Below are 13,707 nucleotides of genomic sequence, written 5' to 3'. Positions count from 1 at the left end.
GTCTGGCCTGTAGCTCAGAGGGGCAGTGCAGTGTGACCAGATTCTAATCAGAGAAAGGCTCACTGTGTTGCCTTACAGTGGTAATTAAAAACATCTAAGACAGGCTTTGAACCCTAAAGTACATGAAGGAACCCCACAAAAAAAGAACCAAAACCCGTAGAAGGAGGCCATCTCTGTCTACAAGAAAGAATAGGCAGGTGTCCTTGAATATGGTAGTTGCTAATAGTCTATACACTGTTCTATTACACCTTTCTGCTAAGGATAGGGATTTTGGTTTTGGTTTTGCTCCCCACCTTGCAGTTTGGTTTGGTTTTGGTTTTGGCATTTAGGGTTTTTTGGGGGGAGTAATATCTTGTGGTAAAGACCCATGTGACCCAAGATACCTTTTTTCTCATACTGGAACCCTAGGCAGCAGTTGCTATTTGCCTGAGTTAGCAATAGTTTTACAGTACTTTGGGGCCTTTGGTCCATAAGTCTCATAGAATGCCTCAGGGATGAGATTAGCTACTGTTGGGATGAGGAAATTGAGGATTACACTGCTGAAATCTCTTGCTGGGGCCCTTGTTTTGAATTGGAAAGTCAGGAGGCTGGAGCAAAGGCTCAGAAGTTAAGAGTAACAGCTGCTCTTCCAGAAGACCTGCATTCAATTCCCACCAATCACATGGTGGATCACAACCATCTGTAATTCAGTCCCAAGGGATCCAATGCCCTCTTCTGGCTTTGCCATATTCTTTTATTTGTCTTATGTGTTTTTGTCTTGTCATGTGGCAAGCCCAGGGGGCCATTAGGTGCAACTCATAAACTGACTTCTGCCAGTGGTATGTGAAGAAGCCAACCATACAGTGCTTACATTCCAGAAAAAAAAATGTGCCGCTTTAACAGCACTAGAACTAGGGTTTAGAGAAGTATGATAAAGGTCAAATATGTTTGACCAACATCACCAGCAACGTAAAGTTGTTAAGAAATCTTTGGACCCCATCTTGACCCAAGGATACAGTATCCTAGGGAAGTTACCAAAATCAGAGACAGTATGCAGCAGCCAGGGGTCTCATGTGTGGCACTCAAGCTCACCTATACTCACTACTGTGCAGACAGCTGTGTTCTCTGTAATACTTACATATTTGTTTAATACTTCAGGGAGGAAAAGTCAGAAGACCAGGATCTCCAGGGCCTCAAAGACAAGCCACTGAAATTTAAGAAGGTGAAGAAAGACAAGAAGGAAGACAAAGAAGGCAAGCATGAGCCACTACAGCCTTCAGCCCACCATTCTGCAGAGCCAGCAGAGGCAGGCAAAGCAGAAACATCAGAAAGCTCAGGCTCTGCCCCAGCAGTGCCAGAAGCCTCTGCTTCTCCCAAACAGCGGCGTTCCATTATCCGTGACCGGGGACCTATGTATGATGACCCCACCTTGCCTGAAGGTTGGACACGAAAGCTTAAACAAAGGAAGTCTGGCCGATCTGCTGGAAAGTATGATGTATATTTGATCAAGTAAGTAAGAGCAAGTCTTGTGTCTACAAAACAGGAAGGCCAGGTGGGTAGAAAGGCTAGGATGGAAAAGCTTTATTGTACTGAAATGGCTTTCCAAAAAGGCTGGATACCATGCCTTGGTTAAAATGGAGGAATGTTTTGGTGGTGGATTAGGTCTCAGTACCAACCAAAGATATTCAGTCTAGCCCAATGATCCCCAAGTACTAGGGCTCACTCCTTTAGTTTAAGGATTGTGGAAAAGCCAGGGAGTACAGAGGAGACCGGCAGGTCCTCTGTTTTCAGATCCAGCTGTTTTGGCTTCTGAGCAAGCTGTAACATGGTTTCTACCCATGCATCTGGCCCAGTTGTATCCCAGTTTGTTCCTTGTTCACTTACAATGTCTTAGAAGAAAGCTTGTCAGTACATTTTCTGTCTCAGTCTCTATGTTGTCAAAAAGCTTCTGACTATTGTTTGTGTCTCTCTGTTTGTTTCTACAGTCCCCAGGGAAAAGCTTTTCGCTCTAAAGTAGAATTGATTGCATACTTTGAAAAGGTGGGAGACACCTCCTTGGACCCTAATGATTTTGACTTCACGGTAACTGGGAGAGGGAGCCCCTCCAGGAGAGAGCAGAAACCACCTAAGAAGCCCAAATCTCCCAAAGCTCCAGGAACTGGCAGGGGTCGGGGACGCCCCAAAGGGAGCGGCACTGGGAGACCAAAGGCAACAGCATCAGAAGGTGTTCAGGTGAAAAGGGTCCTGGAGAAGAGCCCTGGGAAACTTCTTGTCAAGATGCCTTTCCAAGCATCACCTGGGGGTAAGGGTGAGGGAGGTGGGGCTACCACATCTGCCCAGGTCATGGTGATCAAACGCCCTGGAAGAAAGCGAAAAGCTGAAGCTGACCCCCAGGCCATTCCTAAGAAACGGGGTAGAAAGCCTGGGAGTGTGGTGGCAGCTGCTGCAGCTGAGGCCAAAAAGAAAGCCGTGAAGGAGTCTTCCATACGGTCTGTGCATGAGACTGTGCTCCCCATCAAGAAGCGCAAGACCCGGGAGACGGTCAGCATCGAGGTCAAGGAAGTGGTGAAGCCCCTGCTGGTGTCCACCCTTGGTGAGAAAAGCGGGAAGGGACTGAAGACCTGCAAGAGCCCTGGGCGTAAAAGCAAGGAGAGCAGCCCCAAGGGGCGCAGCAGCAGTGCCTCCTCCCCACCTAAGAAGGAGCACCATCATCACCACCATCACTCAGAGTCCACAAAGGCCCCCATGCCACTGCTCCCACCCCCACCCCCACCCGAGCCTGAGAGCTCTGAGGACCCCATCAGCCCCCCTGAGCCTCAGGACTTGAGCAGCAGCATCTGCAAAGAAGAGAAGATGCCCCGAGGAGGCTCACTGGAAAGCGATGGCTGCCCCAAGGAGCCAGCTAAGACTCAGCCCATGGTCGCCGCCACTACCACAGTTGCAGAAAAGTACAAACACCGAGGGGAGGGAGAGCGCAAAGACATTGTTTCATCTTCCATGCCAAGGCCAAACAGAGAGGAGCCTGTGGACAGCCGGACGCCCGTGACCGAGAGAGTTAGCTGACTTTACATAGAGCGGATTGCAAAGCAAACCAACAAGAATAAAGGCAGCTGTTGTCTCTTCTCCTTATGGGTAGGGCTCTGACAAAGCTTCCCGATTAACTGAAATAAAAAATATTTTTTTTTCTTTCAGTAAACTTAGAGTTTCGTGGCTTCGGGGTGGGAGTAGTTGGAGCATTGGGATGTTTTTCTTACCGACAAGCACAGTCAGGTTGAAGACCTAACCAGGGCCAGAAGTAGCTTTGCACTTTTCTAAACTAGGCTCCTTCAACAAGGCTTGCTGCAGATACTACTGACCAGACAAGCTGTTGACCAGGCACTCCCCCCAACAATATCCTCCCTCTTCCCCCCCCCACCCCACCCCCACCCCATGTGCTCATTAGGGCAATTGAGAGGACACTCCCATTTTTGGTGCCATTGATGCCCTGTCCATAATAGCTTCCCTGACTTTTACACCACCCCAACTCCCAATCTGAAGGACTGGGAGGTGTGATGCAGGAGAAACTATGGGACTCTTGGGAGAAGACTATGGAGTTGGCCAGTGATTAAGGCCCAGTAATTCCAACTGTGGTAGCACAGATCTGGCTTCACATCAACCCAATCCAAAACTGACAAGGATATTTTGCAAAAAAGGAAAGTGGCACCTGTCTGATCCAGCTCTGACATGGCTAGCGGTGAGTCCTAAACTGATGGCTTATAAACTAGCCTGAGCCACAGATGAGTATGGCCCAGAGTGAAGTGTCATCATCTGTTCACAAGGCATGCTCCCCTAGAAGATAATGCTAAAGAGGTGCCATGGAGGCAGCAGGGCAAAGTACAGGCAGACTAGGTGGAGTCAAGCCAGGCCTAGTGCCACAGAACAAGAGAGCAGTCTGACTAGTAATTAAGAGGGAAGAAAGGAAAATATTCTTCCAATTACTTTCCAGTTCTCCTTTAGGGACAGCTTAGAATTATTTGCACTATTGAGTCTTCATATTCCCACTTCAAAACAAACAGATGCTCTGAAAGCAAACTGGCTTGAAATGGTGACACTGTCCCACAAGCCACCAGACATGGCAGTGTTCAGAACTACCTGTATCTGTATATACCTGCGCTTGTTTTAAAGTGGGCTCAGCACATAGGATTCCCAAGAAGCTCCGAAACTCTAAGTGTTTGCTGCAATTTTATAAGGACTTCCTGATTGCTTTCTCTCTCGTCCTTCCATTTCATGCTTTCATTTCTTCCCTTAGCTTCTAGTTGTTTCTTCTGTTCCAGGCAGCTGCAGTGCTGAACCACATGGTTACCTGACAGCAGTCAGCTGCAGCCCTAGGATTCTTCCTGCCCTTTAACTTCCCATTGCCAGTGCCAGGTATCATATTTAACCTTGAGCAAGAGTTGGGCTCTTTTGAGCCCTCCCTAACCTCTGTGAAGAACAAGAAGGTAGGAAGCTCTTGCTAGGAAAAATGTCAAAAGGCTTTCAGACCTTAAACAATGAGCCTTTTCACCTTCTACTCTAGAAAAGTGGACTAGAGAATCTGGGTCACATGTGGTAGCTGAAGGAGATACAGAGGCCCCTATGGCCTGCCAGAATCATTGCATGGCCCAACAGGGGCTCCATGCCCACTACCCTTGACCCTACTCAGAAATCTAATGTCATACTTAGTGTGGGCAGGGGACCTGTCAGGACAGATGCAGACCTAAGCAGGGAGTGACACCAGGGCCCTTGGCCCTCTTCTGACAAACATACACATCCCAAGTCTTTTTCTAGTGGAATTCTTAACCTCTTGCTCACTGGGGACTGGGCAGCATCAGCACATCCCATATTTCAAACTCTGCTCCATAAGTACAGTGGTGAATTTTATAGACTTGACTTTGCTGTGGGGTTTTAATTGGTCAGTTTTAATTTGGGATCCCAAAGTTTTAGCCTCCATTCAGGAAGTCCTTATCTAGCTGCATATCTTCATCATATTGGTATATCCTTTTCTGTGTTTACAGAGATGTCTCATATCTATCGAAATCTGTCTGAGAAGTACCTTATCAAAGTAGCAAATGAGACAGCAGTCTTATGCTTCCAGAAACACCCACAGGCACGTCCCATGTGAGCTGCTGCCATGAACTGTCGAGTGTGTATTGTCTTGTGTATTTTCGTTAACGTTCCCCAGCTTCCTTCCTGCGGTATAATCATGGAAGAGTGAAACATCATAGAAATCGTATAGCACTTCCTGGCCAGTCCTTAGTGATCAGGAACCGTAGTTGACAGTTCCAATTGATAGCTTAAGATAAAACCATGTTTGTCTCTTATGGAATGATTAGAACTAAGTGAGAGATCTTGCCCCATTCTGTTTGCCGAATCATAGTTGGACTTTCTAGTGTCTTTGTATCCATTTCCTTGTGCTATAAAAGCAAACCCTGCAACCAGCTTTCTGTCAGGCAGTCCTTTTGCCTGCTCTGCTTTTGATCCTCTTAGTCTTGCTTCTGGTTCCTCCCTGGAGAGGGAGGAGGGGTCAGAAGAGGAATTCTGGAGGATCCAGGATATGTCCTTCTGAACTCCTGCTTCTTCCAGTGACAAAAGGCCCCTACTGCCCCACCCCAACCTGCCCCATGCACTCCTAGGACACCTTTCCATACTTTTCACAACACCTAGCCAGGTTGACACCAAGTTGTTTATTGTGGTCTGCTTAGGATTTTACCTGTTAGGCTTACTTAGTCCAATCAAATGGACTCCTAAGTTGGGTATCCCTCATCTTTGGAAGACAACCTAGGCTGATTAGATATTTACTTTTGGGATTGCAGCACTTTGGGTGCCATTTTTCTTTTATTTGGGTTTTATCTGCAGCTCCCTCACCACCACCACCCCCCACTTACCTGTATGTAGAACTGATTTCAAAACTGCAGGTGGTGGTAACTGCAGCTTCTTAGGGTTTTCTTCACTTCTTGCTTCTTTCCCCATTCCCTCATCCACAAATAAGGGCATCACAAGTCAGTCTCCTTTAAGCAGGCAGCTTTGGTGGGGTTTTTCCCCTGGAAGCCAGGGACCCTGTCAGGCTGCCTCTGCCTTGCGGTCAGGTTGACAGGAGGTTGGAGGGAAAAGCCTTAAGTCATGGGATTCTCACCAGCTGTGTCTGGCTCAGACCTGGAATGTGACCTTTATTTTGTTGTATTTGAACATTGTAAAGTGTGGGTGGTACCTTAAACTGAATATGTGAAGAATACAGAAACTGACCAACAGCTTTCAGATACCTGGGCCTAGGTCACTAAGGTCACATCCAGTCTTCCCTACCCTGTTCTAGTTGTTAGCTACTACCTCTCCCAGATAGATTGCTGTATATCCTCCAACTATGATCATCCTGGCCCAAGCTTGCCTGTTCTTGAGTCTGTCTTAACCAGTGGAACTGCTGCCCTTGGTGTGCAGTGAGTTGAGGACTCTTGGTCACAGCCAGGCTCTAGTAGTACAGCTCCTTTCTGCTGGTGCTGTATTTCCATATCAAAAGGCACAGGGGAGATCTAGAAATACCATCTACCCCAGTCCATCAGTGCCAAACAAGCCCATGATCCCAGCATGGGTACAGACAACTCTGTTCAGTGCTATCACAACAGACTAGAGGCCATGAACATTGGACGTGGGAACCAGAGCAACCTGAATTGCTGCTGCTTTATTCAGCTTTCTGTTGCTCTGACAGTGATAAAACAAGGCAGTAACTCAAAACAGACTGCCAGGTTTGGCAGAAAAAGGAATTTCCTTAGCTGACAGCACCTCTGGATTTTAAATAAGTTGTAATAAGTGGCTCAAACCCATCCAGGAAAAAGCAAAAGGGTTAGAACTGACCAGATGAGACCAGCCAGATTTCATGCAGCCCAAATGGAGTCCAGCTGTCTGAACTCTGCAGCACTTCTCTACTACAGTCTCCTAGAGCATTCCAGCCAGGCTCTTCAGGCTGAGGAGACATCACAGGTGCCAGTTCTTCAAGAAGACTTTTGTGCATCAGTTCATAGCCTATATCTTTGCCCAAGATTGTTTGTTGATTCGGGTTAACACTACAGATTCTAGGGCAGATGACTGAGACTCAGAAAAAAAGCAGTTTCTAAAGCCCCTGTGGACTGTGGTATAGCAAAGTACAAAAATTGAAGGGGGCTAGGGCAGATACAGTATGCCTCATGCCAGAGCCAAGCCCTCTGCTCCATCCACATCCTTTTCTGGCTCTTCCTTCTTGCTCTCTGCTTCAGTGAACCAGCCCCACTCTGAAGAGATTTGTTGATTCTCTCCATTTTTATGTCTTTCTCTTTTAGGTACTATATAGAAAAGGCTTAGTCTAATTGTTATAAATTGCTAGAATACTGCCTCCCCCAGGGTCTAAAAATATATGCTAAAGGGGAAAACTTGAACACTGAAACCAGTTCTGAACAATTTAGAAGGAAAACCTTGAAAACATTTAACAAAAAAAATTATATTTGAATGTTTATGAATAAGAGGAGGCTTTTGAAAAAATGTTGATCTATAAATACTTACGTTTGGCTTGAGGTGTCTAATGAGTGAAGTGAGCAATGGGAACTCAAGGCTGAAGCCTCCTGCATCAGAGGAGGTAGAACCAGGAGCCTCTTGAGATTTGAGGTGTTTTAGCATTGGAAAGCCACTCTTTGGGTAGCTGGCCCCAGAAACTACTTCTGACCTTGTCATTTGGAATGGAGGTTAGTGGTCTGCCAGATGCCAAAGCTGCATGAGACCAGCTCATGGTTTATCGATTTGAACACTCAGTAACCTAGAAGGCCCAGCACAAAGTGTCTGCTCTCTTCTTAATTGAGCCTGCCCCAGCACTACTGCACAAATTAGGGAGGGTCTACTTCCTACAGAGCATCCCTCCCTGGGCCCCCTCCCATCCTTTGCACTCTACCTACCTGACCTTCAGGATCTTGGCACATACGAAATGGCTGTGTAGCAAGCACTTTGGCATGCCCTCCTAAACTTACCCCAGAGCCTCTCCCTGCCTCCTTAAGCCAGTCTGCCTGCCTTCTGGGGAGGTGTTAGAGCCCATAGAATGGAGAGGAGAAAGAAAAGAGGAAGAGGCAGGCAGGTAGTAAAAAGGCTCTGGGAGGAAAGACAGCCTCCTAGGCTTTGCACAAGCAGGACTCAGCCCCTCATGGGAACTAAGTGCCATCTTGGAGTTTAAGAACATTTGGACAAGTTGCAAATGACCTTTGCTCCTTGCTCCTCTCACCTTTTATGGGGCCCTGCTTAGCACTGAGAGCAAATGCGCTGAAAAGGCAAAGAGCTTTGGCTCCTGCCCACTGATAGTCCTTCTCCCTGCAGTGTTTGTGTGTCAAGTGGCAAAGCTGTTCTTCCTGGTGACTCTGATTAGATCCAGTAACTTAAGAGATTTGTATGCATAGGTCTGCTTTGACTCTTCTATTCTGGGCTTTTGATTTGTTTTACAGTTTTGCTTTTAGTTTTCCTATTTTTATTTTATGCACCAACTAGACACACAAAGCAGTTGAATTTATATATATATATATATATATATATATCTGTATATTTCACAATTATAAACTCATTTTGCTTGTGACGCCACACACACAAAAAGAAAAACCTTTTAAAATTATACCTGTTGCTTAATTACAATATTTCTGATAACCATAGAGTAGAACAAGGGAAAAAATTTAAAAAGAAAAAAAAAAAAGAAAAAACACATGTGTCTGCTGGTCACTTCTTCAATCCAAGCAGATCTGTGATCTTTCCTCGCTTCTTTCAAAGACTTCCCTGTGCTAAGTGAAGGAAGCTCCAGGCTGCACCCGGGTTCTGTGCTTTGTTTCTCCTCTGTTGTGAAAGGGGCCCCAAGATTCTGGGTAAAGGACAGTTCATTTCAGCATGGGCTCAGGAGACAAGAGCACTCCCTTTACATGCTGACGGACAGAACTTAGTGGGCATAGCCTAGTCCCCACCTCTAGGGTTGGGGAGATAGCATGCATGGGGGTGACCCAACTCCCTCCACCTTTCCCTGGACAGGAAGAGCCTGTGTACAGTAAGTCTGACAAGCTTTAGCAGGGCTCAGAGCATTTCAAAACCCTCCAAACTTTGCTGAGTCCAGGGACTAGAGAGACGATAGAAGACTTGGTCTATCTCCAAGGTGTGTAAGCTGTACCAGGTAGAATGCCAGGGACCCCAGAACCACATGCAACAGCCCAGTGGGTCTCCTCCAGAAAGTAGTGAAGACTCCAGAAACATCCCTTTCTCTTCTCCCTGCTCCCATGAGTAACTGCATTTGCTTTTGTAATCCTTAATGAGCATTATCTGCTTTAAAAAATTTAGCTGTAACAGTTCTTTTTGCAAAAGGATCGTTCTTAAATAATTAAAAACACCCCCCCCAAAAAAATAAGTCCAGAACCTTGTTCTTCCAAAGCAGAGAGCATTATAATCAGGGCCAAAATCTGTCCCACACCTCTACCCCATCTCCTCATGATTGCTGCTTCTAAGGCCAGAATACAGCAAAGATATTTGTAGGCCCTTTGGGTGACTGGGCTACCCTTGGAGCTCTTGAAAGATGGGCTGGGGAAGCCTCTGAGACCCTATCCTAGGGCCTTGCTCTAGGGAGTAATCAGTATTAGTAGAGTGTCACAACATTATTCCCCAGCCGGCATGAGATGGGGGCAGAAGAAGCCAAAGGGTTGTCTCCACTGCTACTTACTTGGCCACTGACAGGTAGGTGACCATGTATGTCCATATGCATGTTTTATGGCTGATGTGAGATCAGCACCCAAGTTAGATTCACCTGGTGACCTCTAACCCTGCCTGGATGGAGCAGGCCACCTGGTTCAATGTTTCTGGGCAGCTGGACAATGGAGTGCAAAAGGCTTATAGAACTTGAAGCCTTTTCCTTACTTTGCTAGCACGGCCTCCTTTTCCATTTGATTTGTCACTGCTTCAGTCAATAACAGCCGCTCCAGAGTCAGTAGTTGATGAATATATGACCAAATATCACCAGGACTGTTACTCAACGTGTGCCGAGCCCTTTCCTTGTGCTGGGCTCCCTGTGTACCTGGACACTGTAATGTGTGCTGTGTTTGCTCTCCTTCCTCTACCTTCCTTGCCCTTTCCTTGTCTTTCTGGGGTTTTTCTGTTGGGTTTGGTTTGGTTTTATTCTTCCTTTTGTGTTACAAACATGAGGTTTTCTCTACTGGTCCTCTTTAACTGTGGTGTTGAGGCTTCTATTTGTGTAATTTTTGGTGGGTGAAAGGAACTTTGCTAAGTAAATCTCTTCTGTGTTTGAAATGAAGTCTGTATTGTAACTATGTTTAAAGTAATTGTTCCAGAGACAAATGCTTCTAGGTACATTTTCATTGCAAACAAAGCATTTGAATGGAGGGAAGTGGTGAATAAGACAAGAGGGGCAATCTGAATTGACCCCTGCCCAGATCAGCCAGAAGCTACCAAAAGTTAAGCACTGGTTTTCCATTCCAAGTCAAGAGACTGAAGCTGATGTGTTGCCATTTTCAAAGTCAAAGCAAAACCAGCTTTTCCACCCAATGGATTCTTTGCTTCTCCTTCCCAGATTATTACTACTGTTGTAATAATCTAGGAGTGCCAGGAGGGAATGGAGTATTGACACAGAACTGTGCTCACTGAGTATGGCAAGGCTTGGTCTGAGTTTTCAGGAGGATGACCCACTGTGGACATGGGGAGAAGACAGAAGATAAATTAGCCGCTCCCTGCCTAAGATACCTCTTAATAGATAAGACAAGGCCATGGACATTATTGTCTACAAGGCATGTTTCAGAGACATGACTAGTCAGGACACTTCTGTCATACTCCATGTTGTCCCCTAGTACACAGTACTAATCTGATATCTCTGCTCCCGCCATGCCTGGGGGATAAAATGATAGCAGAGACTTCTTTCCTTCAATGTGATCTAATTCCCAACAAAATCTGGACATGAGATAGCACCTGTTTCTATGGCAAACATTCTCAGTAAAGTGTTATTCTCATTGCAGATTGTTCCAGCCTAATGTAAGAGGAACAGACCAGTGTTCCCTTGGAGCCTCATGTGAGGACAGTGCTACCTGTAGTGACCAGTTGGCTCTAGTAGTTATTAGCTGGAAGAACCAGACAGGGTGCATGCCTCCTCCAAAATCCATGTTGTACTCCCCTCTGCCAGCCAGGGGGCGGGCGGGGGGGAGATCTGTAGGATAGTGCAGCCAGAGACAAGCTACCTTGTGTTTGTCACCAGCTCAGAAACTCATCTAAGGTTGGGAGCAGGCAGACAAGGCAGAGAGAAAGATCCAGAACAGACATAGCTGGAGGGGTCTTGAAAAGCCCTCTGTCATATTCACCTTCAGTTTTTGTGCTTTGGGACAATTACTTTAGAAAATAAGTAGGTCGTTTTAAAAACAAAATATTGATTGCTTTTTTGTAGTGTTCAAAACAAAAGGTTCTTTGTGTATAGCCAAATGACTGAAAGCACTGATATATTTAAAAACAAAAGGCAATTTATTAAGGAAATTTGTACCATTTCAGTAAACCTGTCTGAATGTACCTGTATACGTTTCAAAACACACCCCACTGAACCCCTGTAACCTATTTATTATATAAAGAGTTTGCCTTATAAATTTACATAAAAATGTCCGTTTGTGTCTTTTGTTGTAAAATCAAGTGGTTTTTCATAAGGTTCTTTTACTATTTGAAAAGATGGGCAGCACGCGGTTTCATTTTATTTTTGTAAGTTTTTTAATACATGTGAAAGCAAAGAATACTCAGCATGCCTTTCTAAGTGATGCGTTTGCACCTTTTGTTGGGAAGTACTGTATCCTGTGCTGTTAGCATTCTCGATAAATCTCTCTGTGAAAGTGACTCAAGGTCTGGGCTTTCATTATAAGTCACCAGTCCCCTCCAGCTCACCTGACAGCATATGTTTGATTCAGCTATCCCTGAACCCCAGTAGCCTCTCAGGATAGGTGTGGGAGGAAAGGGAAGCCTATTTCATATACTGGCATCCTCCTTAGTTTGCTTTGTGTCAATATTTTTCAAGCATACTACACCAGCATTCGACGGGAAGGCCTGACACAAGTGTGCCTAGAGCATAGCTTCCCTCTCCTGACCAGTGTAGCAGGGGCAACTGCTAGGTCCTGGTGTGCCATAGTGTTAACACTTTTCCTCCCAACTATGAGGAACTGCCCAAAGGGAGTCCTTGTGTCACTGGTTTCCTGTAAGAATATGAGCCTTCTGCAGCCACCTGCAGAGGATAATGGCATGTCACAAGTAATTGTGAGCATACCTAGAAGCTACCTTGAAATTCTGGCCTCAAATGTTACATGTTACATGAAAGGATGGACGATTCAACCCTATAGACATGGAGAATATACAGAGTACCAGGTGTGTACCAGACACTGAGAGTCCCCCGTCCATAAAAAGGACCAAATCCCTGCCCATAGAGTTTAACATATATACACATGGTAATTTTGGATAATGGAGTTGGTACATCTTAATATAGACTGACCCATGAGAAACCACTGGAAGCTCAGCATATGGTTAACCTCTTGGGTTGTTTTGTTTTTAGTCAGGGTCCAACTTCTACTCTAGGCTAGCCTGGAACTGAGTATGTAGGGTGATCTGCCTCAGCCTCCCAAGCGCTGGAATTACAGCTATGAGCCACCATGCCAAGCTTTGTTTTATAATAAGGTCTCACTGTGTAGCTCTGGCTGGCCTGGAACTATGCATTGTAAACCAAGCTGCCCTTGAAATTTTAGTTATCTTCCTACCTCTGATTCTAGAGTTCTGGGATTACAGGTATGCACCACCACATCTAGTTTGACCTCATCTTGGGAGTGGCCACAATTACTGTGGCTTCAAAGAAGAGGCCCCAGTGGGAGCCAGCCATGGATCTTGTGTAGACCTTTCTAAAAACATACTATAAGTTCCTTAGAGGTCAGGCTAGTGAGAGAGAAGCCTTTGTAGTTAGGATTGATATGACAAAAAGTGTTTGTTGGGGAAAATGGTCAGGAGAAGAAAGCTGCCGCTTTACAAGCATGCTTTCAGCTGGCGAAACAAGGAATGCCAATGCCAAGTTGCTGCCTGTGGATCATCCCTGGGCAGTGGGAAGTGAGAAAAGTTCAGAGGTACAGAACTCCAGCAAGCTCAAGGTGTGTCCAAGAGAAGAGCTGGGTTTAGGAAGCTTTCCCCACAGCTGTTTATGTTCAGTCTTATCAGGAATGGCTACAGCAGGGGTGTATATGCAAACTCAATTTCAGAACAGAATAAGTTCTTTTCAGGACACCTACTAAACAGGGTTTGGGTTTTTTGTTTGTTTTGTTTTGTTTTTTGTTTGTTTTTTCAGGTTTGGTCTTGATCTGAGGTAGGGTTGCACTTTGTATCCCTGGCTGACCTGGAACTCACTATTTAAACCAAGCTAACCTCAAATTCACAGAGATTCACTTGCCTTTGTTTTCTGGGTGCAGGAATTAAAGGGGTGTACCACCAAGCCCAACATCTAAAGAGTTCTATCTGGCTTAAGGCTGTTGGTGTCTATAAGTTCAGGTGGGTGGACAGAGGCTGGCTATGCCATCTTCCTAACAGCTCTCTTAAAGAGCTGGGCTTTGGTGATTTGTACTTGAGGAAGACCACCTGAGCAGGGAGCACTATCCAAGCCATACAGTCTGTGCAGGTGAGTGGCAATGGCTAATGCTAAGAGTAGTTCACTCATATGAA

General features: G+C 45.7%; 1 protein-coding gene across 3 annotated transcripts in view; it reads left to right on the top strand.

The window, feature by feature from the left end:
• Window positions 1-11,853, top strand: part of Mecp2 (methyl-CpG binding protein 2) — a 59,034-nt gene extending 47,181 nt beyond the window's left edge. For all 3 annotated transcript variants that reach the window (XM_021153452.2, XM_029473090.1, XM_029473092.1), the window contains 2 exons: window positions 1,138-1,488; window positions 1,965-11,853. In XM_021153452.2, coding sequence (XP_021009111.1) covers window positions 1,138-1,488; window positions 1,965-3,042 — 1,429 coding nt within the window. In that variant the 3' untranslated portion in view covers window positions 3,043-11,853. The remainder of the gene's footprint in view (window positions 1-1,137; window positions 1,489-1,964) is intronic.
• The last annotated feature ends 1,854 nt before the right edge of the window (window positions 11,854-13,707 follow it).

This window comes from Mus caroli, chromosome X (genome assembly GCF_900094665.2).
Source record: "Mus caroli chromosome X, CAROLI_EIJ_v1.1, whole genome shotgun sequence".
Taxonomy (NCBI): domain Eukaryota; kingdom Metazoa; phylum Chordata; class Mammalia; order Rodentia; family Muridae; genus Mus; species Mus caroli.
This window is presented reverse-complemented; position numbering and strand designations above follow the sequence as displayed.